This window comes from Macaca thibetana, chromosome 15 (genome assembly GCF_024542745.1).
Source record: "Macaca thibetana thibetana isolate TM-01 chromosome 15, ASM2454274v1, whole genome shotgun sequence".
Lineage (NCBI taxonomy): Eukaryota > Metazoa > Chordata > Mammalia > Primates > Cercopithecidae > Macaca > Macaca thibetana.
In genome coordinates, this window is record NC_065592.1 from 110,231,261 (window position 1) to 110,255,602 (window position 24,342).

The 24,342-nt window shown below is 50.9% G+C and overlaps 1 protein-coding gene and 1 long non-coding RNA gene across 3 annotated transcripts in view; one reads left to right on the forward strand and one right to left on the reverse strand.

The window, feature by feature from the left end:
* Positions 1-9,110: 9,110 nt before the first annotated feature.
* The window catches only part of FBP2 (fructose-bisphosphatase 2), a 36,430-nt gene continuing 21,198 nt past the window's right edge, over positions 9,111-24,342 (forward strand). The window contains exons 1-3 of the mRNA XM_050762297.1: positions 9,111-9,713; positions 14,875-15,037; positions 17,820-17,912. Of these exons, the coding sequence (XP_050618254.1) occupies positions 9,544-9,713; positions 14,875-15,037; positions 17,820-17,912 (426 nt within the window). The 5' untranslated portion in view covers positions 9,111-9,543. The remainder of the gene's footprint in view (positions 9,714-14,874; positions 15,038-17,819; positions 17,913-24,342) is intronic.
* Positions 21,473-23,118, reverse strand: LOC126938134 (uncharacterized). Of its 2 annotated transcripts, none has more exons than XR_007719966.1 (5): positions 23,063-23,118; positions 22,871-22,903; positions 22,164-22,206; positions 22,012-22,054; positions 21,473-21,488 (listed from the first exon to the last, which is right to left on the reverse strand). It is a non-coding gene; the product is annotated as an uncharacterized LOC126938134 (long non-coding RNA). The 2 variants fall into 2 exon arrangements; XR_007719967.1 differs by lacking the exon at positions 21,473-21,488 and adding an exon at positions 21,516-21,531.

Here is a 24,342-nt window from a genome sequence, read left to right on the forward strand (position 1 = left end):
GCCTCTGTTGCTTTGTGTCAAATAATAATGATGATGACAATAATAACTGCTGATGCATATAACATTAGATAACTCATTTAATCTTCACAAGAACCCAATGAATCAGATACTCTGAATAAGCCATTTTATAGATGACACAATGGACGAGGAGAGGTGAAGTAATTGGCTCAAGGCTTCCAGCCGATGCCTGGCAGAGCGAGGACCTGAGTGCAGGCAGCCTGGCCACTCCTACGGCTTCTCCTACAGGTCGTCCCATTCCGGCCTGGCCCATCGTTCCTCAGCCTTGTTCAGGATTGCAGCCGAGTAACCATGCAGCCTGAACATGGTGGCTTGCGCCCTCCTCAAAATGGGGGAGCTAGTGGCTGAATGGTGGTACCTGCACGTGACCCCTGGCCTCCCGAGCACGGATGGAACCATCTGAATCGCACGTGAAGGTTTACTTGTTACCCAGTGGCGATTTTTCTATAAAAGCACAGCACTTTACTCAACTCACAAAGCCTAATAGTTCCTACGGTCTAGTTACCATAAGAAAAATTATTCACTACAAGAACAGGGTTTAAGGAAATGCAATTTGTCCCAAGCAAGCAGGCTTCTCGCTAAACTCTCTACAGAAACAAGTTCTCCCTCCACTAACCCTGGTCTTAGTGGATCTGAGTCCCAGATCGTGGCAAGCTCTGTCAGGCGCTAAGTAACACCTGTGGCCCTCCTTGGGCTCTAGATGTAAAATGGATCTATCCATATAATTCCACTTGGGAACTGAAAACCGGTGTCTGTGTGAATCCTGTTTCTTCCCCTCCAAACACTCCCCATTCATTTCACATTTTCCCAGCAGGAAACTGTGACCTTGAGCACTGGATCTACTTCTGTCCACTGACCAGACCCAAAGCCAGTGTTTCCCACCTCAGCTGGGGCTGCCTCTGGGGAGGGTCCCTGACGCACAGAGCCCCGTCTGAGTTCTACACTTCTTGTAGCTCAGCCGGCATCTGGTTCTCAAAGCATGACGGGAGAGACGTGTGGTCTGGGAGCCTTTTCCTGATATATATCAGGAAGAAATATATATTTTTTTCCTGAAATACATATATATATACACATCATATATATATACACACACACATCATATATATATATATAAAAAATATATATATATATTTTTTTTTTGAGATGGAGTCTCGTTCTGTCGCCCAGGCTAGAATGCAATGGCTGCAACCTCTACCTCCCAGGTTCAAGTGATTCTCCTGGCCCAGCCTCCGGAGTAGCTGGGATTACAGGCGTGCACCACCACGCCTGGCTAATTTTTATATTTTTAATAGAAATGGTGTTTCACCATGTTGGCCAGGCTGGTCTCAAACTCCTGACCTCAAGTGATCCACCTGCCTCGGCCTCCCACAGTGCTGGGATTACAGGCTGAGCCACTGCGCCCAACCCTTTTTCTGCTATTGAGACGGCACCCCACACCCCAGTGCTGTTTCCTTACAGCCCTCTTAGAGGTTCCATAGCCTCGCTTCCCAGTTAGGGCCATACTCGACCCGAAAGCCACATTCTAAGTCTTCTAAGCAAATCTGCAGAGGAGCTGCTCTTGGCTTCCTTTGCCAAAGGCTAGAAAAGCAAGCGTCCAGCTTGACTGGAGGTGCCTGACCCCTGGCCTCACCACCACGCAGGCTGGCAACAGCGCGTGCCACCAGGCATTTGATGGAACTCCCTGTGGCCAGGAGGGAGGGGAAGCTCCACGTGAGCGTCACTGTTTCCTGGAGTGACTGTGGCCTGGTCCGCGTGTCCAGAATCGGGAAGAGTTTCAAGATGCCTGTGGCGGGCTGAATGGTGTCCCCCAAAAAGACACGTTCATGTGAAAACCCTGGGACCTGTGAATGTGACCCGATTTAGAATGAGGGTCTTTGCAGGCCGGGTGCAGTGGCTCACGCCTGTAATCCCGGCACTTTGGGAGGCCGAGGCAGGTGGATCACGAGGTCAGGAGATCGAGACCATCCTGGCTAACACGGTGAAACCCCGTCTCTACTAAAAATACAAAAAACTAGCCGGGCGTGGTGGTGGGCACTGTAGTCCCAGCTACTTGGGAGGCCGTGGCGGGAGAATGGCATGAACCTGGGAGGCGGAGCTTGCAGTGAGCCAAGATTGCGCCACTGCACTCCAGCCTGGGCAACAGAGCGAGACTCTGTCTCAGAAATAAAAAAAAAAAAAAAATGAGGGTCTTTGCAGATCTAATTAAAGTAAGGATTAAGATGAGATGAGCCTAGATTACCTACATTAGGGTGGGTCCCCTCTGAAGCCACGCGTTTTTGTACAGGTGCATGACATGGCAGGAGCCTGGAAGCCTGAGCCACTGCCCTGCCGATGTCAGCCTGCGACCGGAAGGAGAAACAAACCTTTGCTGTGCTAAGCCGTGGGGTTTCAGGTTTATTTGTTGCTGCACCATAACATAGGCTGGCAACATTTTTAACCTCTCTGAGTCTCCCTTTCTTCATTTGCAAAGTGTTAATTGTAATATCTATTGTAGTCAAGGCCAGTTTCATCACAGGTAACAGAAACCCACTTATTCTGATAAAGCAGAAAGGCAGTTTGTTGGAAAGCTTCGGGGACTCTCACGAAACCCAGCACCACTGCCTTCCTAACCGCGAGGACACACCCTTAGTCCCGGCGTTGTCGGCCAGTCCACTGTGTCTCCCTGTCTCACCCCACACTCCCCGGAGAAAAATCCTGCCTGTCTTAGCTGGTGTCCAGTTAGCTGCAGACATAGACCCGGGCCACATAAGACACACGTGGCCTGGGTTTTCTTTTTATGTGCAGGGCACACTTCTCTCTAAGACGGGGATCATGGGCTGAGCAGACACTCCAAAGGGTCTGCCGTGCTGGAAGCAGAAATGCTGAGGTTTCATCAAAGAGCCTGTGTTGGGATCACTGGAGAGGGGCACGGAAAGCATTCCAGCAGTTTTGCTAACAGAGAATATGCCCTCAGCCACTGCTCTAGAGCCACAGCCCAGATCCTAGCCTTTCTGGGGGCCCCGCCCTGTGAACTGCCCTAAGACTGCCTCACTGTTCAGAGACTCTGTCTGTCCTCACTGCTTCCACCCAGGCCCGTGAGAACCTCTCGCCAAGCAGAGCAAGCCCGTAAATAGCTTTGCGGTCACCGAGGCATCAGTGGTGCTGAAAAAGCTGTGAGCTGGACGCTGCCCCCCGCTTCCTCTGGGCCTTGCCTTCCAGACGCCCCGTGTGTCCACGCTGTTGTGGGCCCTGGAAGAACTTTGGCATTTGCTGAAAGGTCACCAGCTGCAATTTCAGATCATGTAGGTAACTCGAACTTCCAACATTTAAATGTAGCTGAAAGGGGCATGACAGCTGCACAGGTGCCAGGCTGGGCTGGAGCGTGGCAGAAACAGGCTCTCCCTTGGATCCCTTTACGGGGTGAGCTGACTTATAAACGGCACTGGCCAATCCCCTCCCTCCTGATCCCCAAGTTATCCAGGCTTCTGCTCAGCCTTGACACCCACAGTGCCGGACAACCGGCGCCTCTCCAGAGGTTTGCGCAAAGCACTGGCTTGTTGGTTTCACTTCCAATCTGTTGTGAACAGATACGTTAATGAAACATAATAAGCCGGGCACAGTGGCTTATGCCTGTAATCCCAGCACTTTGGGAGGCCGAGACGGGCGGATCACCTGAGGTCAGGAGTTCGAGACCAGCCTGGCCAATATGGTGAAATCCCGTCTCTACTGAAAACACAAAAGGTAGCCGGGTGTGGTGGTGCGTGCCTGTAGCCCCAGCTACTCGGGAGGCTGAGGCGGGAGAATCACTTGAACCTGGAGGATGGAACTTGCAATGAGGCGAGATCGTGCCCCGGCACTCCAGTCTGGGCAACACAGCGAGACTGTCTCAAAAAACCAAACCAAACCAAACAAAAACATAATAAAAAGAATGACAGGAATGGCCAGTAAGCACCTGTTCAACATCACTAATCATTAGGAAGATGCAACTACTCTAAGCCACAGTGAGATACCTCCTCACACCCATTAGGATGGCCACTGTAAAAACAAACAAACAGAAAATAACAAGTGCTGGCAATAAGGTGGAGACTCTGGGACCCTCGCTCACTGCTGGGGAATGCGAAATGGGGCAGCCACTGTGGAAAACGGAGCAGCAGTTCCTCCAGGAATTAGACGTAGAATTACCGTATGATCCTGCAGGTCCACTCTGGGCACATCCCCAAGAGAATCAAAAGCAGGGCCTTGAACAGATGTTTGCACGCCGTGTTCGTGGCAGCACTACCCACGCTAGCCCAGAGGCGGAGGCAGCCCAAGCGGCCACGGAAGATGAATGGGTAAACAGATTGTGGTGCATCCACACCAGGGAACGCCATTGAGCTTCAGAGAGGAGGGGACTCTGACCCAGGCCACAACATGCGGGGATGCCCAGGACATCGTGCTGAGTGACATAAGCCAGTCGCAGCAGGACAGATCCGTATGGTTCATGTCTATGAGGGACCGAGGGCAGCCAAATTCATAGAGGCAGAAAGCAGAATGGCGGATGCCCGGGACCAGGTGTTGGGAGGGGAATGAGGACTTCTTGTTTCATGGTACAGAAGTTCAGTTCGCACAATTTGAGATTGGGATTATGACCATAACTGGAGTCTAGAACTGTTCTATCATGCGAAACCCCCTTGTCCTGTCCCCTCTCCACACCCCTACCCCTGGCAGCCATGAGAGTTCTCTGTCCCCACAGGTTCACATTCTGGAGAGTCCCCTACAAATGGAATCCGACTGTAGATGCTCACTGGAGACTGCTGCTGTCCCTCAGCGCAGTGCCTCTGAGACTCGCCCAAGTGCCACACACAACACTAGTATTTGTGTTGTTGGGTAATAGTATTCCATTGTGGCCGGGCGCGGTGGCTCACGCCTGTAATCCCAGCACTTTGGGAGGCCGAGGCGGGCGCATCATGAGGTCAGGAGATCGAGACCATCCTGGTTAACACGGTGAAACCCCGTCTCTACTAAAAATGCAAAAACAAAATTAGCCCGGCCTCGTGGCAGGCGCCTGTAGTCCCAGCTACTCAGGAGGCTGAGGCAGGAGAATGGTGTGAACCCGGGAGGCAGAGCTTGCAGTGAGCCGAGATCGTGCCGCTGCACTCCAGCCCGGGCGACAGAACGAGTGTTCCATGGCATGGCTCTGCCAGCGTGTGGACCCATTCGCTGTTGAGGAGCTTCGGGCGTTTGCAGTTTCTATTTAACTGGAGCTGCTATAAATACCTGTGTGTGGGTTTCGTGTGAATAGACATTTTCAGCGTCGTTTTGCACCATCAGAGGGGAAACCCCCTTAATCAGACAACAACGTTAGCTCCAAAGGAAACCTGAAAACCGACCAACCAGGCCTCCGTCTTCACCCTGCCGTCATTTACAGGAATGACCAGAACTTGGTAGCTCCAGCCACTCTGTTTCTGTAACGACGTCAGAGGCATCATCATTGGTCTCCGCATGTGAAAGGCAAAGCTTGTCTGTTAATGGCAACATGACGTGTTAGGATCAAGGAAAGGTCCATTCTGCAGTTTTCCCAATTCCCAGAGCTCTTGGGAAAGGAGGAGTTTTCCAAGTTTGATCCTCATGATATCAAAATTAAAATGTTCTTACCCAAAAGATGATAGCTCCCGTTATTAGTTTATTATTATTATTATTAAACTGATGCTGAGTGTCAGGGGTGAACAGATTAATGCAAAGTGGCATCTCTATTCAGATGAGTCTTTCATTAAACAGGAACAAACAGGGTAAAACACGCTGGAATGGCCCTTTCTCCAGCTTCCATTAGGGAAGTTGGATTGATTATTATGTCGGCAGTGTAGCACCTTCCAGAAGAAGCGATCTAGAAACGACGCTCACGTCTTTACCTTACCCTTAGCAACTGACGGAAGAAGCCACTGCAGAAAGCTCTCTTGCTAATAACTTTTTTTCTAACGAATTTCTCAGTGTGACGGTATCGTTCTGAATGATTACGGCAACCACTTTTCATTTGGACTCAGAAACACTTGGAAGCAGTGATCATGTGTGTTTTCTTTTCTTCTTCTTTCTTTTTTGTGACACGGAGTCTCACTCTGTCGCCCAGGCTGGAGTGCAGGGGTGTGATCTCGGCTCACTGCAAGCTCCACCTCCCAGGTTCAAGTGAATCTCCTGCCTCAGCCTTCCAAGTAGCTGGGACTACAGGCGCCACCACCACGCCCAGCTAGTTTTTTGTATTTTTAGCAGAGACGGGGTTTCACCGGGTCAGCCAGGATGGTCTCGATCTCCTGACCTCATGATCCACCCACCTCGGCCTCCCAAAGTGCTGGGATTACAGGCATGAGCCACTGCGCCCGGCCAATAATGTGTGTTTTTAAAACTAAGTGAAAATAATACAGTTAGGGATCATGAAGTCTAATCCCTTTTTTTTTTTTTTTTTTTGGAGACAGACTCTCAGTGTCACCCAGGCTGCAGTGCAGTGGTGCCATCTCGGCTCACCACAACTTCCGCCTCCCGGGTTCAGGTGATCCTCCCACCTCGGCCTCCTGAGTGGCTGGGACCACAGGTGCACGCCACCGCACCGGCTAATTTTTGTATTTTTTATAGAGATGGGGTTTCGCCATGTTGGCCAGGCTGGTCTTGAAGTCCTGGGCTCAAGCGATCCCCCGCCTTGGCCTCCCGAAGTGCTGGGATTACAGGTGTGAGCCACTGCGCCCAGCTGGATCTCATTTTTAAATTGAGGCGTCTGAGTCCCAGAGGGCTTTGACTCCCGGCCCAGCCTTCTTTCCTTTGGATGTAGATTGAGCAACACTCTGGTCTGACCCAGGCAGATGTTCTTGTTTTGTTATACGCAGCGATCTCTCTTGTTAGAACTCGATTCTAAGCTCCTGTCTTATTCTACGTTCTAATTGTGTTAACGGCACACGTGCATCGCCATGTGTGGTGCTCAGTCATCTGGGGGAGGAGCGTCCTAGAATGGGAGAAAGTATCACCTAAGAGGGGCCGGGCGCGGTGGCTCAGCCTGTCATCCCAGCACTTTGGGAGGCCGAGGTGGGCGGATCACGAGGTCAGGAGATCGAGACCATCCTGGCTAACCCGGTGAAGCCCCATTTCTACTAAAAATACAAAAAAAAATTAGCCGGACGTGGCAACGGGCGCCTGTAGTCCCAGCTTCTCGGGAGGCTGAGGCAGGAGAATGGCGTGAACCTGGGAGGCGGAGCTTGCAGTGAGCCGATATCGTGCCACTGCACTCCAGCCTGGGAGACAGAGCGAGGCTCCATCTCAAAATAAGAAAGGAAGTATCACACAAAAGAAAGAACGCTGGCCTCAGGTAGCTCTGGGCTGAGATTCCAGCTGGTAGCTGTGTTATCCCTAGGAAGGCCTAGTTTCCTCATCTGTAGAAATAGCACTACTGGATCAAATAATTCGGTGGGTTAATGTGTGCCACACACTGAGCTAGAGGTGTCATCTCTCTCCATCTGTCCATTCACCTCAGCATTGAAAGTTGAAATAGATTGAATGAAAATCACAAAAAGGGTATGGGATCCTGTATTTGTTCTATTAAGAGGTGGCATATTCCTTGGCAAATAAAGATCTGGCCCCCGGCAAAGAATTAGAACACTGTCACATAGCAGTTCTTCTTCTGGGGTTGTATCTGACTGAAGCACCTGCCCAAACATAAGGATGTTTGTTGCGTTACTATTTGAAGAGCAAACTTACCTAAATTATCTGAATGTCCACACGCTGGAATGAAGCAGCCTCGGTGTGCTGACTTGGACATCTTCCCATAATATCTGCTTTCTGGAACTAAAAAAAATATAAATAACATATCTATATTTGGGATCTTAAACCTGCATAGTAAGAACTGCTGGTAGATCTTAGTTTTATCTGACAGTTTCCACATAAATTGTGAGCACCAATGCCCATCTCAACCACTTAGTTGCCCTCCTCAACCAGTTTGGTTGATCCAATGCCAGCGCCCAGCTCCTGCTGCGGGCATCACCACGTGACCCTGATCTGGCCGACCCTGTGCGCAGGGAAGTCTACGGGGGTGGGAGGATGGCTTCCGGGGAAATTGTTCTTTCCTAATAAAAGGGAACGGATGTGGTTGGAGCTGCCCTTGTTCCCCATCTTCAACGGGGGCCAGGTGTTCAGAACGGCAGTGACATTTTGTGCCCACAGGATGCCAAGCAAGGGGCACAATCCAGCAGACCAAGGATGACAGAGACGAGGCAGAGAGGGGCCCCAGTGGAACCACGAACAGCCGAATGAACCAATGCCAGCCGCCACCTCCTAGTGCACTCATGGCCTGTGAGGAAATAAACCCCCACGTGTAAATTGCTCTAGGTGCTCTATTACCTGCAGCTGAGCACGTTCTAACTGACGTAACTGTCAGGGGAAGAAACCTTCAGAGAAATGTGCATGTTCTACTGTTTTGCGAAATGAGATTATGTACAATTGCACAATAGTTGTGTGCACGTTGAAAGGCTGGAAGGGCAATCATAGGTAACAAAGTACTGAGCACCTACTATACCAGGCACATCTCATTGCAGCCACTGTATAAGGTGGATGCTTCGTGTCTCACTCATTTAAGAGTGAGACCACTGAGGGTCCAAGGGGTTTAATCACTTTCCCAAATCATGCAGCCAACAGATAGCTGGCTTGGGACTCAGAGCCAGGCCTGGCTGGCCCTAGACAAAGTGCTTCCACCACCATACACACCCGGCCAGTGCCTACTGGCTGCTCAGACGGCCACCAGCCCTAGGAGCCGTGATCTCTGGAGAGTGGGGTGGGAGGGTGGGCTGGTGGTGAGGAGGTTTTTCTTTATCCACTTCTTTAGTGTTTCCTTTATAATAAGCAATTTTTGTTACAAAAGTGGACATCCAGAGATAGTGACAAAATAACACTGGTGCCAGGAACTGTGCTAGGAATATAATAGTTTTCCTCTAGATCTGGATCTCTGCTGTGGATATCCACCGGTCACACACGCTTATTGGAAATAAAAAGCATTCTTTCCAGACTTATTCCAAACCCTGGCTACAGGGATTCTGGGGTTGCCGTTACGTTACTACGTGACCTATGTCCCAGATGAGGAACCTGCCAGTCTGCCTCCTCGCCCTCGGGAGAGCCAGGCTCTGCAGTCGCTGTATGTGGATAATCCTTTGGAGCCTGGAATAAGAGCGTTTTATGTGTCATTTTTTTTTTTAATCTACGGGGTTTCTCACCTCCCACCTGTGCCTGAGTGGTGGCTTCTTGGTGTCCTGAAAGGGGGGGGGGGCTCAGCCGGAGAAGCAGCTCCTTGTTTCTGGGCAGCCCGTCCTATTTACAGACCGCTGTGGCTCCCTGGCAGCTGCCACAGTCCCCAGGCCAGAGGGAGTTCCTTGAGGGCCGCAGCAGTTGTCTCAGTCATGTGTTTTGGGCCCTGTTCCTTAGAGGTCCTGGCAGGACCAGCACAGATTTCTTATCGGCTCCCACACTGCGGAGCCGCAGCCCTCAGAGGTAAGCAAGGTTTCCTGCCGGCAGAAAAGGATTTGAAGTATTCCAGCCACAATGACGGACAGAAGCCCCTTTGAAACCGACATGCTCACCCTGACCCGCTACGTTATGGAAAAGGGGCGTCAGGCCAAAGGGACCGGGGAGCTCACCCAGCTGCTAAACTCCATGCTGACGGCCATCAAAGCCATCTCCTCGGCCGTGCGCAAGGCCGGCCTGGCCCACCTGTGAGTCCGGGGGAGCGGGCACGGGGCCCAGAGCACCTCAGGCCCGGCAGGGGTGTGGGAGGCAGGACACTGGGTCTGAAGCTTATTGGCCTGTGTGCCCTCGGTGGGAGCTGCATTTCCAGTTCCTACCATGTGTGCTTTGGTAACGGGCCTTTGACTTGTTTTAAGGAAGGAACGAAAACATGCTATGAAGAAATATACATATAATTTTTCCAGTTACTATAATGATACCAAGTGCAGTGGCTTGTTGCATTAAAATATGTATCGTGTTATCATGACTTGTATTTGCACAGAGAGAGTCTCACTGGCACAAAGAAGTAGAGGGATGACCTGAAACATCTCCTTACGTCTTTCGCAGACATGAGTGTTTTACTGTAATAAGCTTTGCTTAGTGTTAGGAGCTGGAAATTATTCACGACACAGGAAGCTTGGTGGAGCCCCTGCCTGCCTCTGCTCTCTCGTCACCTGAAGGAGTGTTTTGCTGGCTCCGTGCTTTGTTTCTTCTCTGTGACTCTTTATCTTCACCTCCACTCGGTGTGCAGGAAGCTGGAGGCGCTGGTCCTGGGAGGCGAGTGCGGAGGCTTCTTCCCCAGGTTCGCTTTGGTGCTTTATCCAAGCACGGATGAGGCCGAGCTCACATTACACTGCTGATGGTCACAGCCCAGTGTCCAGTTTAAGTCTGATAAAAAGAACCCGGCGGCCGGGCACGGTGGCTCATGACTGTAATCCTGGCACTTTGGGAGGCCAAAGCGGGTGGATAATGAGGTCAAGGGATCGAGACCATCCTGGCCAACATGGTGAAACCCCGTGTCTACTAAAAATACAAAAAATAGCTGGGTGAGGTGGCGGGCGCCTGTAGTCCCAGCTACTCGGGAGGCTGAGGCAGGAGAATCGCTTGAACCCGGGAGGTGGAGGTTGCAGTGAGCCGAGGTCGCACCACTGCCCTCCAGCCTGGGTGACAGGACGAGACTCTGTCTCAAAACGTACATACAAACAAACAAAAAACCCAGCTTTCTCTGGGCTTCCCTTGTAGTAATTCCAGGGGAGGTCCTCTCAGAGCTGAGGGAACACATATTTTTGGGGACAAAAGAGATTCAAACTGAAGAGCTAACAAAGTCCAATCGTTTAAAATATTTATTCTTAACAATTAAGTGCTTTTAACACAAAAAGCGATAGCATTAGATGACAAGATGTAATTATCATTTGATCACCACAGACTGTGTTTATTTAGGGGTGGGGACCCAGTAGCAGGACCTAGGTTAACGACGCCTTATCCTCGTGTTTTTCCTGTGTGTGATGCTCCAGCTCTGTTTTTACCTCATTTGGCAGTAACAGCCACCCTCTGCATTGAAGCGGCTTCCGGAATGTGAGGGCAGCCGGCACCCTGTCCTGCTCCTGTGGGTGAGAGCCCTGCCGACTGATGGTGGACAGGGACTTTGCCTCTCGCTGTGCGGACGCTGCTATCCTCAGCCCAGCTGCCTGAGCCCATCTCAGGGCGATTCACCCACAGGAATCGGGCTCCTCCTCTGTGCAGGGCTCTTGGCCAGCCAGTGGCTGCCGTGGTAGGGGGTCTTGCTTATCTGCTGCAAAACTGACTTTACGGCAGCTGAGCAAGGAGACAAAGTGGTCCTAGGAACTGGATAATCGAGGTGCTTATTAACTTGGCGTTTCCTACCGTGTGATAATGGGCAGTGATTTACTCTCCCTAGGACCTCAGTCTCCCTTTGTGAAATGGAGAGGATACTAGCACCCCTAACTCTCAGGGTTGTTGCAGAGTTAGCAAGTGCCTGTGATGACAACTTCAACTGTGCCAGCCCCGTAACACACGCACAGCGCCTGTCACTACCGCCGTTCCAAGCTCAGACTAGATTTGCCTGTGCCTGAGCCGTCGATGACCACTGGGTGGCAGGCGCAGCCAATGGAAGCCTCTGGGCGGCTGGGGCAGGGTCCTGGGGCCAGCAGGGGCCCCACATCCCAGCCGGGACCCCATGTTCTGCCAACTCAGACAGCATCCTTCCCTGGCCCCTGTGTAGCAGACACCCAGGGAGGCAGCAGGGGAAGCCCAGGGGCTAGAAATTATTTCTTTCTAAGAAGATACTTGGGTTATTTTTAAAAAGACCCTGGCATTGCTTCCCAGAGAGGGAAAGGGCGGTCCTCCATCCTGCAGCAGCCAGGCTGTATGAGGCCTGTCTCACACCCCCACCACCACCCAGGCGGGCACTGCAAGCCCCTGGCTCGTTCTGGGCAGACATTTCTAGCACAGGCTCCAGGAATGCAATTTAAAAGTTACGAGCGTCTCCTTTTCGCCTTCTCTTTCCTCTTCTCCTCACGGCGGGAACAGGAGAGGCTGGAGTACCCGTCCAGGTTCTCTCCTTGGCTCTCTCATGGCCATGGGGGAACATTTCTTTAGAGACTGTCAGTGAGCTTTAGTGCCGGTCAGAACTCTGCGAGACACTGTCCTACAGGCCAGAGAGCCCCTTTCGCCCATCATCGCAGGTGAAGCTGTTGCCAGGAACTCACATCTCCCGGTGCGTTTCCGTTCTTTCCAGGGGGAGGGGTGCTGCCCAGCACCTGGAGGGAGGGTGCAGGGGGTCGGCCGAGGGGTGGGGTTAGACGGATGAGGGGGATTTGCAAAGCGCAGGACGGAGCCTGTTTCTCAGCTCTGCCCACCGCAGGCCTGGGCCGGCTGTTCATTCTGCAGCGGCAGGTGCATCCAGATTCTGTGTCGAACAAGGGCCTGCGTCTGTGGTCCCCTGAAACGCAGATGCAGTCAACCTAGTTTTGTGGCTGCTATTGTTTGCTTGCTTTTGTCCTGACCAGGAGGCACAGGCTTCGGGGTGAGGAGTGTTTTCCAAGGCAGCTGACTGCTCACATCACGGTTCCTCAGACACAAACGACGTGCCGTGGGTGGGGGTTGTGGTGCGGGGTGAGTGGGGGTGCCGTTCAGGGGAGAGGGTGGGAAACGAGTTTGTTCCCTGCTTAGGGTAGATCAGTGGTTCCCAACCCTGGCTGCTTGTTAGAACCACCTGAGATTTCCTTCCACAAATAAATGGCATTCACAACAGGAGGGAAGGGAATTCCTTTCTTGCCATCCTTTCCTCATAACTCAGTGAACAGACATGGAGCACGTGCTGTGTGTCCGGGCACTGCAGAAACAGACAGAAGGACGGATCCTGCCCTCTGCAAGCAGGTCATGCAGCAGGAAGCTGGTCTGTGAGTGTGGTGAGCACTGAGGAGGGATGATGAGGTGTGTCTGGTGTGTGGGGCACACTTGAGAGGACCAGTGAGGTGTCCCAGAGGAAAAGGAGAAAGAACAGGAAGAAAGCTGGGCAGAGGGCACTGCTGTGGTGGGAACGCCATTAGTGAAGGCGAGAAGGACCGGAGCCCCTCGCTGGGTGCTGGCCCAGGGACATCTGTGGCTGCTGGAACGTGAGAGGGTGGCAGGGTGGCTGAGCCTCGCTGCAGGGGTGCAGGTGGACACATGATGGATGCGGCTTCCCTCAAAGTGGAAGAAAAATTCCTGCCACTGTGGAGCTCACAGACGATAAACAGGAGCTAGATGGTGGTCAGGGCAGAGTAGAAAATGCATCGAGTAGGACGTTGGGGACCGGGGATGCTGCTCTAGAGAGACGGCCAGAGAAGGCACCACTGAGAGATGATCCTGGAGCCAAGGCGTGGCTGGCGTGGCCGCCGCGGGGCTCTCGAGGAGGAGTGTCCCAGGTGGGGCAGCAAGGCCAGTGGGCAGCCACAAGGCAGGTGTGTGCCTTGGAGGTTTCCGAGGCTGGGGCAGGCCCTGTGAGGACGAGCGAGACGGGCAGCCATGCCAACCCGGGCACAGAGATTCCACGGTGGTGCCTGACAGCCGCTTGGGGACTTGGATTTTGCCTCTGGGTGAGACTGGAGGGCACGTTAGGAGGACCCCTCCTGTTGCTGTGTTGAGAACCCCCAAAGGGGGCAAGGGTGGAAATGGGGAGAACTTTGCCTATGAATACTCTAAAACCCGAAGCCTCTAGATAGAATGTTTTTTGAGGTTCTCACTCCATCGCCCAGGCTGGAGTGCAGTGGCATGATCACAGCTCACTGCAACCTCCACCTCCCCCGGCTTAGGTGATCCTTTCATCTCAGCCTCCCAAGTAGCGGGGACTACAGGTGTGTGCCACCACGTCCAGCTACATTTTGTATTTTTTTGTAAAGACAGGGTCCCACTGTGTTGCCCAAACTGGTCTTGAACTCCTGGGCTCAAGTGACCTATACGCCTCGGCCTCCCACAGCGCTGGGATTACAGGCGTGAGCCCCCGTCCCTGACCAGCATAGAATTCTCATAATAGCACTCTTACATTGCTTGGGATGGCAGTGAAGAAAAAAATGAAATAAGTCTGCCCCCAAATTTCCTTCTCAGTTCAAGTAACACCAGGCTACCACAGGGCAATTTTAATTTGTCCCAGCAGGGCACTGTGTGAGGATAATCCACAAAGGCTTGAAATTCCAGGGGTTGGCCGGGCGCGGTGGCTCACGCCTGTAATCCCAGCACTTTGGGAGGCCAAGGCGGGCAGATTACGGGGTAAGGAGATCAAGACCATCCTGGCCAACACAGTGAAACCCCGTCTCTACTAAAAATACAGGAAAAAATTAGCCGGGCGCGGTGGTGGGCATCTGTAGTCCCAGCTACTTGGGAGGCTGAGGCAAGAGAATGGTGGGAACCCGGGAGGCGGAGCTTGCGGTGAGCAGAGTTCGTGCCATTCCACTCCAGCCTGGGCGGCAGAGCGAGACTCCTTCTCAAAAAATAAAATAAAATAAAATAATTAAAATAAAATAAAATAGAAATTCCAGGGCTGGAGGCCACGGCCCTTTACTTGTGGAGCCCTCAGTTATGGTGATGGGCCTGATTTGATGAACCCCCCGTCTGCTCCGTCTCCCTGTGCTGAGCGTGGATTTGTGTTTTAGTGAGACCGAGTCCTGGGTCATCTCACTGGGAGGCTAAGAAAATATGGCAACAGGGAGGCAAGGCTGCGAGGCATCATCGCCTTCTTCTGCACGTGTGACTTGGAGACTCCAGAGACACAGAACGAGAGGGGAGTGCCCTGCTGGCGTTTGAGCGTCCCCGGCTCTTTGCTGGAGTTAAGACCCCCTAGTGACTTCATTTAGCCTTTTGTCTCCTCAGGTATGGAATCGCAGGAAGCGTGAACGTGACGGGAGATGAGGTGAAGAAACTGGACGTGCTATCCAATTCCCTGGTGATCAACATGCTCCAATCCTCCTACAGCACCTGCGTCCTGGTCTCAGAGGAGAATAAGGACGCCATCATCACCACCAAGGAGAAGAGGGTGCGTCCTGGGGCTGCGGGGTCCGCACTGGCCAGTAGATGATGACACTGAGCCAGAAATAAGCTGCCTTGCTTTTCTTTAATTCCCGGGATTTTCCTCTAGTTCTTCACATTTGTTTTCTGGAAACAAATGATTGCATACTTCTCTAGTTGGAAGTCTTGTGACATCTAGTGAAAGAAGACTCCACAGTAGTCAGTGATTCGTTCAGGAAATAGTTCCGAGGGATGTAGGAACCGCCTCAGTGGACGCTCGTTGGTGGCTGTTCACTTAATCAGTAACAAGTGCCACATTTTTGGGGGCTTAACCTTGTGGAGTCCAGGGAAGAGCTGTACTATACAGCCTCGCACTCCCCCGGCCTCTCATCTCCACCCCCACCCCCAGCCCGCACTTTGTGAGGGGTTAGTTTCAGCAGAGATTTCTTCGTGTCTGACAAGCTGTTAGACTGGTCCAGCCTCCTGTGCTCCTGCCTCGTAGGATGTGAAGCCAGTGAATGCAGGCACGGCTGGCAGGGTCTGCATTCACTGTGGGTTCACACACAGCTTGTTATTCAGAGAGGTTTGCTGATGGCTAAAAGGTTCAATCAATGTTCAGCTGCAATACAGTCAACAGACAAGAGGCCATTTCTTTTTTTTTTTTTTGAGACGGAGTCTGGCTCTGTCACCCAGGCTGGAGTGCAGTGGCCGGATCTCAGCTCACTGCAAGCTCCGCCTCCCGGGTTTACGCCATTCTCCTGGCTCAGCCTCCCGAGTAGCTGGGACTACAGGCGCCCGCCACCTCGCCCGGCTAGTTTTTTGTATTTTTAGTAGAGACGGGGTTTCACCGTGTTAGCCAGGATGGTCTCAATCTCCTGACCTCGTGATCCGCCCGTCTCGGCCTCCCAAAGTGCTGGGATTACAGGCTTGAGCCACCGCGCCCGGCCAAGAGGCCATTTCTTTGTGATTAGCTGGAGGAATGGAAAAGAAGATAAAGCCAAATTTATTTAACCTCTGCTCTATGCCAGGTACTGCACAAGGCACTTTCACCCTCATCTCACATAATTTAAGCTACATCACACCTATTACTTCCAACTTTCAGTTTCAGTTGATACAACCCTTGTTTCTCTCTCCAGTCTGATGTACCATTGTCTTCTCCGATTGGCCTGAGCCACATGGGTCTTCAGGCCAGTTCCTTTATTTATTTATTTGTTTGAGACAGAGTCTTGCTCTATTGCCCGGCTGGACAGGCTGGAGTTCAATGATGCGCTCTCAGCTCACTGTACTCTGCCTCCCAGGTTCGAGCAGTTCTCCCGCCTCAGCCTCCTGAGTAGCTGGGATTACAGGTGCTGCCACCACGCCCAGCTAATTTTTGTATTTTTAGTAGAGACTGGGTTTTGCCATGTTGGCCAGGCTGGTCTCGATCTCCTGACCTCAGGTGATCCACCTGCCTCAGGCTCCCAAGCTGTTGGGATACAGGCTGAGCCGCCACGCCTGGCCCATGCCAGCTCTTGAATACTCCAAACCTGCTGATCTCTCTGCCAAAAATTCTCATCTCTTGGATGGGCGCAGTGGCTCACACCTGCAATCCCAGGGCTTTGGGAGGCTGCGGTGGGAGGACTGCTTGAGCTCAGGAGTTTGAGACCAACCTAGGCAACATAAATAAAGATACAAAAGATAAAAATTTAGCTTGGCATGGTGGTATGCACCTGTAGTCCCAGCTACTCGAGAGGCTGAGGTGGGAGGATTGCTTGAGCCCAGGATCTCTAGGCTGCACCGAGCTGTGACCACACCACTGCACTGCGTCCTGGGCAACAGAGTGAGACTCTGTCGAGAAAACAAGACAAAACAAAAACAAAAAAACAAAAAGAAAATTTGCTCTCTAGGTCTCTGTGTGTTTCTTCATCTCTTAATTCTAGTCAGGCCTGTCGTCAAATGTGGCCCCTCACGGCTCTCCAGCAGCCCCCAGCCTGCGTGGGTTTCCTTAGGGCACGTGCCACAGTCTGCTTGTGTGTGCTGGCCTGTGCGTTTTCTGTCTGTTCTCCCGCCGGAAGGTCAGTGCCAGGAAATCCAGCCCTGCTGCCAGGATCGCCGCCCCCTGGAAACAAACCCCGGGCCTTGAACAGTTCCCAGTGTGTGCTGGAAGCTCAGCGTGTGTCTGCTGAACTCATGCATGATGACTGAATGGGCTAAACTGGATTATTTTTTGAAAATTGGATTATTATACAGATGTTGGGGAATTTCCAAGTTTACAGATTATCTAACTTTTCTCCTCTGGCTGAGCAAGAAAAAAAAAAAACAGAAACAAAGCTCAAATGAAGCTAGGCCAATACTCACTGGAAAGTCAGGGAGAACTAAATTGAGTGGAGGGAGAAATGACCTCATTTCACCGGAAGTCGCATTACCCGTGTTTAGTTGACCTGGGGGCTCTGGTCTCCTTCACTACGGGTCTCTCAGGACCCTGCACACAGGGGGCTATAAAAAGGACCTGGGGACTTCCCTCGAGGGCTGGAGCTGCCAGGGACAGCAGAGTTGGGTGGCCGTGGGGGACGTGGGTCTCTCAAGACCGCACCCACTCTATCCTCTGGTCTTTGAATCAGACAGGAGAGATGGATACAAAACCCAGAGGAGTATTTGTGTATAAGCCGGCACCCTGCCCTCCGTAAGTCGTGGTGTTTTTTGATAAGGATATTCTGTGGTTCTCAGTCTCTTTTCGATGTGGTGTGCTCTGCCACGCACAGCCCTGACACGGAGCAATTGTGCTGATGGGAAGATGTGCTGACCAGTTGGTGCTTCCCTCTCTGATTTAGGGGAAATACGTGGTCTGCTTTGACCCACTGGATGGATCTTCCAACATTGACTGCCTGGCCTCCATCGGAACCATCTTTGCCATCTACAGAAAGGTGAGTAGACATGCTGACATTTCGCACCTCCTTCCTGTGGAGGTCTCTGGAAGATTCCTGGGCTGAGAGCTATGTGTTTGGAGTCCGACCCTCTGTCTTCTCACCAATGAGAAAAGCCACCGTAGCAAACCACCAACTTCTCTCTGCCTGGAGCTCCCGTTAGAAGGACTGGAATGGAGGTTCTCCCTCTGCCTGCTCTCTGCCTGGAGCTCCCGTTAGAAGGACTGGAATGGAGGTTCTCCCTCTGCCTGCTTTCTGGCATTCCTGGGAGGGTAACGCAGGAGGACAGCTGGGATCTTGTTTTGAAAGTCTGGGTGCAACACAAATGTCAGGCGTGGCATTAGGTTCCAGGTGGTATTCTGAATCTCTGACATCCTCTCCCCCTCTTGCCTCATCTCTCTTGTCCCCAGCCAGAGTTTTCTGCTAACACTCATTGGATTAGATTGAACTAATCTAACCTGGATGGTCCACGTGATCTCCCTGTTTGAAATCTGAACCCCTGAGTACACCTGCAAAGTCTTTGTTGCTATGTAATGCTGGGTGTTCACAGATCACACAGAAATTTTCAATTCTGAAAACTTGTCCTTCATTCCATATAAAATGTACAACAGCAATAAAATCCATAGCAACCTTGCCAGGTGCGGTGGCTCACGCCTGTAATCCCAGAACTTTGGGAGGCCAAGGCAGGTGGATCACTTGAGGCCAGGAGGTGGAGACCGGTCTGGGAAATATAGTGAAACCCCGTCTCTACTAAAAATACAAAAATTAGCCAGGGTGATGGTGCACACCTGTAATTCCAGCTACTCAGGAGGCTGAGGCACAAGAATTGCTTGAACCCAGGAGGTGCAGGTTGCAGTGAGCTGAGATCATACCACTGCACTCCAGCCTGGGTGACAGAGCAAGACTCTCTCTCAAAGAAACAAACAAACAATCCATAGCAACCAAAGAGAACAGTAAGCAGGGTGCCAGTGATACTGTATATGAGAGTCTTCTATGTATTAGGAAGTTGACTAAACCGTGCTGTGTTACAGAGTCTTGAGAGGGGGAATCTACAGCAGAAATATGAGTATTTAAGGTATGTATAGTTTGGGTTATATTGTGAGAATAATCTGGTAGATATCTAATTCTCAGCCTTAATTTATGCACAAGTGTTGCCTTGGGCTGTAGTTAGGATATCTAAAGTCATATGATTTAAAGACATTGTGGGATTAAGACAAAATACCAGTTTGCTTTCCTGTGTCTTGTGGAGCTGAGGATATGTTTGGGAGTTATTCAGGAAGTATGTACAGCATTTAGTTTTAATTATACATCATGGTCCCCACTGTCAATTACATCTGGGATTCCTGTGGGGCTTGACAACAGGTTGGCAAAATATACATATTTAACAGGCTGGGCAGGGTGGCTCACGCCTGTAATCCCAGCATTTTGGGAGGCCGAGGTGGGCAGATCACCTGAGGTCAGGAGTTTGAGACCAGCCTAGCCAACATGGTGAAACCCCATCTCTACTAAAAATACCTTAAAGTAGCTGAGCACAGTAGCGGGCGCCTGTAATCCCTGCTACTCAGGAGGCTGAGACAGGAGAATTGCTTGAACCTGGGGGGCAGAGGTTGCAGGGAGCTGAGATCGCGCCATTGTACTCCAGCCTGGGCAACAAGGGTGAAACTGTGTCTCAAAAAAAAAAAAAAAAAAATCAGCCGGGAGCAGTGGCCTGTGACTGTGGTCCCAGCTACTTGGCTGAGACATGATAACTGCTTGAACCTGGAGGTGGAAGTTATAGTGAGCTGAGATTGCACCACTGCACTCCAGCCCGGGCAACAGAGCAAGACTCCCTCTCAAAACAAACAGACCACACACACACACACACACACACACACACACACACACATTTAACAGATTATAGGGGGAGCTATGAGTATTTATGAAGATGGTCCTGACATATGTGTATTGAATAAATACGCATGTATGACCCATGTTTATTTTGCGGTGGAGACTTAACATGCAAATGTATTCCATTTAGGCCCTATATGTCAAGTTCTTTCTAGGACATAAAGGCACACGGTGCTTTCTGTAAACTGGCCAGACCTGGCCCATGGTTGGTGGTCTTTTATCAGGAGAGCTACTGAAATTAGTCTCTTGTCTAATTAAAGCTGTAGTCTTGGCTGGTGGAACAAGAGGCTGGGGGCGAGTTAGTCGGCTGATCCGAAGGCCGGCGCTTGTTTGGCTGCTGGAGAAAAAGAAAAACCTGTGGCAGTTAGGACACGGCTTCCTCTTCAAGTGCAGGAGTGAGTGACTAGCCCTGGCCTGGCGTGGCCTTAGGTCCCATTTCTAACTGGGTATTTTACTGTGACAAACAGTCTATTTTGTCAATCTTAGGGTTTTCAGTTGTGCCTAATTCCAAAAAGTGGGGGAGGTTAGGGAGGCGTGTCTGAGCCTGCTTCCTAACGCGGCCTGAAGTCGTTTTCAGTTTATCTGGGGATTTCCTTCAGCCAAGAGGCAGGTCCATTCCGTCTGTTGAGAGGCTTAGGATTTTATTTTAGTTGATATTCTCTCTTTTTTGTCCAGGTGTTCCAGGGGCAGTATTGATGGCCAAGCTTTTATTTTGTCCCATATGGATGCTGGGGTGGTGTGGTTACCTTCCCTGGGTCCATCATGTTCCTCGATGGCCCAGGGACTTAGAGTTAAGACAGTGAAAGCCAGTTAAATGTTCCAGGCCAGATGGGAGTGGAGGTGGGCAGGCACTCATTAACCTTAAAACCCCTTTTAAGCAATGTAAAAGCCAAAAACCCAAAGCCAAAAGGCGAAGTTCCAAAATTGACTTACCTACAAATCTATACATTGAGCTACTGTGAGCTTGGCTAGTAGCACTTACCTGCACAAATGCAAGCATTTTGTTCAGCTGTCGAAGCCTCTGTAGATCACTGTTAAACAATAGTTGCTCATTTAACCGGAGTGATAATCGAAAGATTTAAAAGGCAATCCAGGCTAGGCGTGGTGGCTCTCACCTGTAATCCCAGCACTTTGGGAGGCTGAGGCGGGTGGATCATTTGAGGCCAGGAGTTCAAGACCAGCCTGGCCAACATGGCTAAACACTGTCTCTGCTAAAAATACAAAAATTAGCTGGGCATGTTGGACCAGCTACTTGGGAGGCTGAGGCATGAGAATCACTTGAACCTCGGAGGCGGAGGTTGCAGTGAGCTGAGATAGTGCCACTGCACTCCAGCCTGGGCAACAGAGCAAGACTGTCTCAAACAAACAAACAAATAAAAGGCAATACAGAAGGTGTTATGGATGCACAAACCTTAATCCTTTCAGATCTCAGCTTTTCTAAGCAATTAAAACCTAATAAAGACAACATAGGACTTATTTTGATAAAATGTAAAGTGTTGTTTCTTAAGCCAATTACCAGACAGGGAAAGAAAAACCTGCAGTGTAGCTGCTTCTCCTTAGGGGAAGCCTATTTGGATAACCTGGAAGTCAAACCTGGAGTGTATCAGGGAAACCTGGAGTGTATCAGGGAAACCTGGAGTGTAAACCTGGAGTGTGTCAGGGAAACCTGGAGTGTATCATCAGGGAAACCTGGAGTGTGTCAGGGAAACCTGGAGTGTATCATCAGGGAAACCTGGAGTGTAAACCTGGAGTGTATCAGGGAAACCTGGAGTGTAAACCTGGAGTGTATCAGGGAAACCTGGAGTGTATCATCAGGGAAACCTGGAGTGTGTCAGGGAAACCTTGAGTGTATCAGGGAAACCTGGAGTATATCAGGGAAACCTGGAGTGTATCAGGGAAACCTGGAGTGTAAACCTGGAGTGTATCAGAGAAACCTGGAGTGTGTCAGGGAAACCTGGAGTGTGTCAGTGAAACCTGGAGTGTATCAGGGAAACCTGGAGTATATCAGGGAAACCTGGAGTGTATCAGGGAAACCTGGAGTGTAAACCTGGAGTGTGTCAGGGAAACGTGGAGTGTAAACCTGGAGTGTATCAGGGAAACGTGGAGTGTAAACCTGGAGTGTATCAGGGAAACGTGGAGTGTATCATCAGGGAAACCTGGAGTGTATCATCAGGGAAACCTGGAGTGTGTCAGGGAAACGTGGAGTGTAAACCTGGAGTGTATCAGGGAAACGTGGAGTGTATCATCAGGGAAACCTGGAGTGTATCATCAGGGAAACCTGGAGTGTATCATCAGGGAAACCTGGAGTGTGTCAGGGAAACCTGGAGTGTGTCAGGGAAACGTGGAGTGTATCATCAGGGAAACCTGGAGTGTATCATCAGGGAAACCTGGAGTGTGTCAGGGAAACCTGGAGTGTAAACCTGGAGTGTGTCAGGGAAACCTGGAGTGTGTCAGGGAAACCTGGAGTGTATCATCAGGGAAACCTGGAGTGTGTCAGGGAAACCTGGAGTGTAAACCTGGAGTGTGTCAGGGAAACCTGGAGTGTGTCAGGGAAACCTGGAGTGTATCATCAGGGAAACCTGGAGTGTATCAGGTAAACCTGGAGTGTATCAGGGAAACGTGGAGTGTAAACCTGGAGTGTATCAGGGAAACGTGGAGTGTAAACCTGGAGTATATCAGGGAAACCTGGAGTGTATCATCAGGGAAACCTGGAGTGTGTCAGGGAAACCTGGAGTGTAAACCTGGAGTGTGTCAGGGAAACCTGGAGTGTGTCAGGGAAACCTGGAGTGTGTCAGGGAAACCTGGAGTGTATCATCAGGGAAACCTGGAGTGTATCAGGGAAACCTGGAGTGTATCAGGGAAACCTGGAGTGTATCATCAGGGAAACCTGGAGTGTGTCAGGAAAACCTGGAGTGTGTCAGGGAAACCTGGAGTGTAAACCTGGAGTATATCAGGGAAACCTGGAGTGTAAACCTGGAGTGTGTCAGGGAAACCTGGAGTGTCAGGGAAACCTGGAGTGTATCAGGGAAACGTGGAGTGTATCAGGGAAACCTGGAGTGTGTCAGGAAAACCTGGAGTGTGTCAGGGAAACCTGGAGTGTAAACCTGGAGTGTATCAGGGAAACCTGGAGTGTAAACCTGGAGTGTGTCAGGGAAACCTGGAGTGTATCATCAGGGAAACCTGGAGTGTATCATCAGGGAAACCTGGAGTGTGTCAGGGAAACCTGGAGTGTATCAGGGAAACCTGGAGTGTATCAGGGAAACCTGGAGTGTATCAGGGAAACGTGGAGTGTATCATCAGGGAAACCTGGAGTGTGTCAGGGAAACCTGGAGTGTATCAGGGAAACCTGGAGTGTGTCAGGGAAACCTGGAGTGTGTCAGGGAAACCTGGAGTGGAGTGTGTCAGGGAAACCTGGAGGGAAAAACCTGGAGTGTGTCAGGGAAACCTGGAGTGTATCATCAGGGAAACCTGGAGTGTAAACCTGGAGTGTGTCAGGGAAACCTGGAGTGTATCAGGGAAACCTGGAGTGTGTCAGGGAAACCTGGAGTGTATCATCAGGGAAACCTGGAGTGTAAACCTGGAGTGTATCAGGGAAACCCGGAGTGTGTCAGGGAAACCCGGAGTGTATCATCAGGGAAACCTGGAGTGTGTCAGGGAAACCTGGAGTGTATCAGGGAAACAGTGTATCAGGGAAACCTGGAGTGTATCAGGGAAACCTGGAGTGTATCATCAGGGAAACCTGGAGTGTATCATCAGGGAAACCTGGAGTGTGTCAGGGAAACCTGGAGTGTATCATCAGGGAAACCTGGAGTGTATCAGGGAAACCTGGAGTGTGTCAGGGAAACCTGGAGTGTATCATCAGGGAAACCTGGAGTGTATCATCAGGGAAACCTGGAGTGTGTCAGGGAAACCTGGAGTGTGTCAGGGAAACCTGGAGTGTATCAGGGAAACCTGGAGTGTATCAGGGAAATACATAATTCTTAGCAACCGCATGAGAAGCTTTCTAATTATGTTGACAAATTTAGACATATCAAGGAAAGTACAGAATCAGGTAATAATGTAGGAAAACATTGCTTTTCTAGACCTTTAAGATAAAACATTTTAGTGCCAGGCCATGATAATAAAATTGGAGGAAAAAGGTCACAAGGGTTGAGGAAAAAGCTGAATGAGAGAGTTATCCTCTCAGGCCTTCTCAAGGGGAGAAAAAGCTGAAAGCAGCAAGACACAGCAAAGCCGAACTTCCAGGATATGATTCTGAGTTTTTTTGTTTGTTTTTTTTTTTTTTTTGAGACGGAGTCTGGCTCTGTCGCCCAGGCTGGAGTGCAGTGATGCGATCTCAGCTCACTGCAAGCTCCGCCTCCAGGTTCACACCATTCTCCTGCCTCAGGCTCCCGAGTAGCTGGGACTACAGGCGCCGCCACCACGCCCGGCTAATTTTTTGTATTTTTAGTAGAGACGGGGTTTCACCGTGTTAGCCAGGATGGTCTCGATCTCCTGACCTCGTGATCCACCTGCCTTGGCCTCCCAAAGTGCTGGGATTACA